This window comes from Sorghum bicolor, chromosome 3 (genome assembly GCF_000003195.3).
Source record: "Sorghum bicolor cultivar BTx623 chromosome 3, Sorghum_bicolor_NCBIv3, whole genome shotgun sequence".
Classification (NCBI taxonomy): Eukaryota; Viridiplantae; Streptophyta; class Magnoliopsida; order Poales; family Poaceae; genus Sorghum; species Sorghum bicolor.
This window is the reverse complement of record NC_012872.2, coordinates 8,779,890-8,784,896: the sequence shown is the minus strand read 5'-3', so window position 1 is coordinate 8,784,896 and position 5,007 is coordinate 8,779,890. Positions and strand designations below refer to the sequence as shown.

General features: G+C 46.2%; 2 protein-coding genes across 2 annotated transcripts; both read right to left on the bottom strand.

The window, feature by feature from the left end:
* Nucleotides 231-842, bottom strand: LOC110433617. Its single transcript, XM_021456102.1, has one exon. The coding sequence runs from the start codon at nucleotides 840-842 to the stop codon at nucleotides 231-233; it is 612 nt and encodes a 203-aa protein (XP_021311777.1).
* On the bottom strand, nucleotides 1,051-4,732 carry LOC110433494 (beta-glucosidase 1). The gene is made up of 11 exons (XM_021455750.1): nucleotides 4,322-4,732; nucleotides 4,075-4,133; nucleotides 3,328-3,403; nucleotides 3,136-3,207; nucleotides 2,948-3,035; nucleotides 2,640-2,880; nucleotides 2,315-2,430; nucleotides 1,991-2,208; nucleotides 1,809-1,840; nucleotides 1,623-1,725; nucleotides 1,051-1,527 (listed from the first exon to the last, which is right to left on the bottom strand). Exons 1-11 carry the CDS (start codon nucleotides 4,599-4,601, stop codon nucleotides 1,253-1,255), a joined length of 1,560 nt encoding a protein of 519 aa, XP_021311425.1. The 5' UTR covers nucleotides 4,602-4,732; the 3' UTR covers nucleotides 1,051-1,252.

Below are 5,007 nucleotides of genomic sequence, written 5' to 3'. Positions count from 1 at the left end.
CGAAGACCACACCGTGGCTAAACGTCCGTTGTTCCAAATATGGTCTCATATTGGATTTCGATTGAAAACACATAGACGGCAAGAGTGAGATGCAAACCGAGTAGAGTGTAGATAAAGATATATAAATACTGTTAATAGATATATATGTTTGGATAAAACCACATGTATTTGTGTGTGTGGTAAGCAATGCGTGCACGGTGCACCATCACCCACACCGTATTTAATATAAGTTACTCTAGGTTTAATTTGCCTGCTCCGTGCCGCCTAACAAGTAGCAAGTGAACGAGATCCGTTGAGGCGATCAGCTGCTCCTCCACCTGCTTGTTCGTTTGCTCCATGGCCGACTCGACCCCCTGCTTGTACAAGAGGCTCTGGCACTTCTCCGGGTACCAGTGGAGGGTGCTGGAGGCGCGCGCCGCGGCGTCGTAGCTCGCCGCGGTCACCAGGCCTATCGTCCTCGTCGTCTCCCGGAGGCACTCGTTGTACAGAGCACGGCACTGCGCCAGGCGGTCGCGCTCCAGCGGCGTCCGGACCCTGGCGCCGGCCAGGACCGTGGTGCGCCACACGGCGTCCCGCGTGGAGTTCCTGGCCACCTTCAGCGCGATGGCGGCGAGCTCCTGCACCGACTGGGCGGCGTCGCTCCGTCCGTCCGGCGCGAGGGTGGAGATGCAGAGCCGCTCGTGCGCCGTCTTGCTGCAGGTCCGCGAGAGGAGGGACACGCCGGCGGACGAGAGCGGGAGGAAGGAGGACGCGACGGCGGCGGCGCAGAGTAGCGCCGCCACCGCCGAGACGCTCTTGAGGCTTGCTAGTGATGCCGCCCTGCTCGTCGCCATCGCCGCCATTGCCATGTGCTTGGGACTGGAAAGACTCGAGACTTGTTCGTGTGCAGATGCTGCGTATGTCTCGTGCCTGTTATATACAGGATACAGCAGCTAGGATGGGAGTTCGTTACCACAGCATGCGTTACCAACTTACCATTGATCACTATTCATGGTTTAGGGTGAACTGAAATGGGTTTTAGTTTCTGGAGAAATGGCAGTTAATGTTAACGCACGCTATATAACTTATAACAGAGGGAAAATTCATTGGCATTACTAACATCAGTTACATCACATTATTTTGGACTTCATGCACTAGTTTTTTTTTTTTTTTTTTTTTTTTTTTTTGAGAGAGAGAGAGAGAGTGAAGTTGCTTATTGTTGGTCCATGGCATGCATGGGAAGATGCCTAACAACCACCCCAGCAGACTGTGATCAGATTTTGCCGGAGATGACATCCCTGAACCAGTATGCTGAGCTCTTGGGGTACCGCCGGAGTGTCTTGAAATCGACGTAGACCAGGCCGAACCTGGCCGTGTAACCCAGCTTCCACTCGAAGTTGTCGAGCAGGGACCAGGCGAAGTAGCCCACGCAGTTGGCGCCGCCGTCGATCGCCTCCTTCAGCTTGGTGATGTAGCTCCGGTAGTAGGCAACCCTCGTCGCGTCGTGCACGCCCTGGGCGACGGTGACGTTGCCCGGGTCATCCATGCCTGTCGTCGATTGGATCCACTCACGGTTTTGGTCATCTTATCTTATATTTTGCTGTGGCAAGGCAAGGCAGGGCAAGCAGGTCTAGGAGCTTTACCGTTTTCAGATAGAAACATTGTGGGGTTGCCATACTTCTCCTTGACGTAAGTGACAGCTTTGTATAGTCCCCAAGGCACTATGTAAAGCCAATCTGAATTTGCCTGCAGTGGAGCTTAAGTAGTTGCTTCAGAAAAGAATACAGTTATATGATTACCTAGTATAACTAAACAGAAAAGATCAATACCCTTGGACCGATCGGCACACCGTTGCGCTCATCTGCAGCATCAATAGATGCAGAGAATTAGGAAAGCTCTTAGATTAACAAAAAAAACACACATTACTCCTTTCAAAACAGGTCATCAAAGTGGTGCCGTTATTTTTGCAGCATTCAGGCACTAGGATGTCAATGGAGCTAAGCAGACTTACAAACAAATTCAGCATGCCAATCAGAGGAGTAGCTAAGCAAAGTTGTTGCATTTGGCTGTTGATCACGAACATAATAAGCAGTATACTGGTTGACTCCAACGTAGTCGATAGAGCCTTTCACTATGTTGATCTCATCAGCTGTGAACTTCGGAAGCCTTTCTTTCACGATTTTTTGAACCGAATTGGGATATTGACCGTAGATGATTGGGTGCAGAAACCTGAAACATTTTTAAGGTCCGGATGTTCAGAGGTGATACAAATTAATACAAGAGGATCTGGAACTCAAATGTTTGGGATGTGGGCAAACAAAAGGTTTTAAATTACCATCCTACATGGAAGTCTCTTGATCTTTCAGCCGCAGCTTGGTCAGCTGTTGAATTTGTAAGAGCCTCATACCACACAAAATCCAGAAGAATTCCAATCCTTCCCTTTTGCGTAAGCTGAATGGAAGTTTGTGTGCAAAGAAAATTTAGAAACAGTTAAATGCTACTGGTTTTATGTCTCTATAACATTTAGCACTCGTCATTAGTCTTTAACAAAAAGATAGTACAAGTTACCATGAAGAGCTTAAACAACCTTCACTCGTTTTTATTGATCATCACTCTTCTAGCATAGGTAACTAGGCCAGGCTGCTTACAACTACTTTTACCTGATACTTTTGCCGGTATCTCTGAACTGCAGCAGCATGGGAAAGAATGAGGTGATGAGCAACGATGTAAGGCTCGGTAGCAGAGTTTCCAGCCTTGCATTTTGTGCACCTTCCAGGTGCGAATCTGCCATCGTCATATCCTAGGGCAGCAACCACCCTTGGCTCGTTAAATGTCATCCAGTTCTTTACTCTGTCACCAAATGTCTTGAAACAGAAATCGGCATAGTCTGCAAATGAATTCCTGCATGATTCCTTGTATTAATTCGCAGGCATTACAATTTTTCTGCTCAAAAGTCAAACATACTTACACCACTTTTCTGTTCAACAGCCCTCCATATTGGACCTCTAGTGCCTCTGGTAAATCATAGTGATACAGATTTGCATAAGGTGTAATGCCTGAGAAGCAGAGTGAATTTCAGCATGAAACTTGAAAAAAAAAATGCCAAACTTCAAAGTGAAATAAAAGCATTCCTAGCACCATCATCTATCCATATACCTATCTTCAACATGTAGTTTATCAACCTGTTATAGTATGCCACTCCTTTCCAATTCACTTTTCCAGTTCCATCTACATTATATACAAAATTCCCCATCGCCACAATTTAGTTTAGCATTAGCACCAGCAGTAAAGAACAAATCTAAATTAAGAAAAAAAATATAGCTCCAGAAGGGCAATAAGGGAGAATACTTGGGAATATTCTTGACCAAGATATTGAAAATCGGTACGCATCAAACCCCATCCTTTTCATGATATTCACGTCCTCCTAAATGAAGGAGAACGAATTTAGTTTGCTTTCAAATCTAGACGAGAAGTACTTTTTAAAAATATATGGAAAAGCTTTAGCAATTGATGGCTAATTGGCTACAATTTATAAACTTCTAAACTTGGAATCAGCATCCGAATAGGGTAATCAAAACCCCTTGTGCAACTTCTAAACTTGGAATTAGTTAATTTCTTTTTTATTATTAGTTGTTTGTCAAGACCCAGCAGATGAAGACTTATCTAAAGCTGTGTTTGGTTTGACAAATGAAGTGGTCCATCATTTGTTTGTGTCAAATTGATAATTTGAACTCAGGTGGGCAAGAACCTAACATTTGTTGAGGTTAGAGCCTTAGAGGTGACATAAATTTGGATGCTTCGCAACTTTCTAAACTATACCACCTTTGCATGTGTTGCTTTTTTAATCATGCCATTATGGCATTATATATGTGTAACCCGCACGCCTAAGTACCTATAGTTTTCCTTTTGTTATTATTATTATTAGTACACGTAATATCTAAAATTTCAATGGTTGGATTTGTTAAATTCTGTTACTTGATTTGAAGTTTCAAATACTGAAAACGTCACATTTGAATTATAGGTTTAAGTAAAAGAAACGAAGAAAAGTTGACTGAAATGAAAGCATCAAAAATCACAATATCATAGTTTTGTCACCTTGTAGCGATGGTACTCGTCGACAGTGACGTCCGCGGTGGCGTTGTTTGCTATCTCGCCTGAACGCCGGCCGGACGGCGGCATTGCGATGATTGAATCAGCATGCCATGACAAAACCAATTGAATCCATGATCGATGCCTTTTTACACTGTTGTATTATATATGTGTGTAATCCCATACAAGTGTAGTGTTTTCAGTAAATAATTCGATCGATCGGCGCCGATCGATGGAATGATATGATGCTCACCGGGGATGCTGATGAAGGCGTCCCATATGCTTGGCCCGCGGCCGTCCTTGTGCGCCATGCCCTCTACCTGGTAGGCCGACGCCGCCGTCCCGAACACGAACCCCTTGGGAAAGCTCCGCCGGCTCAGCCCGCCGGTCCACGCCGCCGCAACCTTCTCCCCTGCCCCTGCCTCGCCGTCGCCGGACGCTCGGGCGCCGACGGAAAGCAGAAGAAGCAGGGCGAGCACGGAACGTCGCCCGCCGCCGCCAACGCGAGCACGACTACGACTAGCGTCAGCCATGATTCTGCGCTCCGCTCAGAACCTTGCGACGTGTGCTGGCCAAAGATAAAAAAGGAGACAGACAGGGGACGAGTGTGGAGTGTGGCAAATGCGAGGCATATGAAAGCTCAACCGTATAGTACGTATTTGGCACCCGGTAGCATGTCGAGGAAGGAGAAGCTTGTCGACATCCGGCGAAATGGTTGAGCTCAGCGTCAGAGTCTGAGGGGATGGTGACAGCCTAGAGGCGGCCTACACTAGTACACTACTAGTGTCTAATGCACGCCGAGAGTGACGACAGCAGAGGAAAATGCCACGGCAAAGCAACAATGGCCACCGCATGCGGCCATGCGCTTCACGGATTTTTTTTTATAATTCTTTTTTCAATCAATAATCTTAATAATTACCGCTTTTTAAAAAAAGTTTC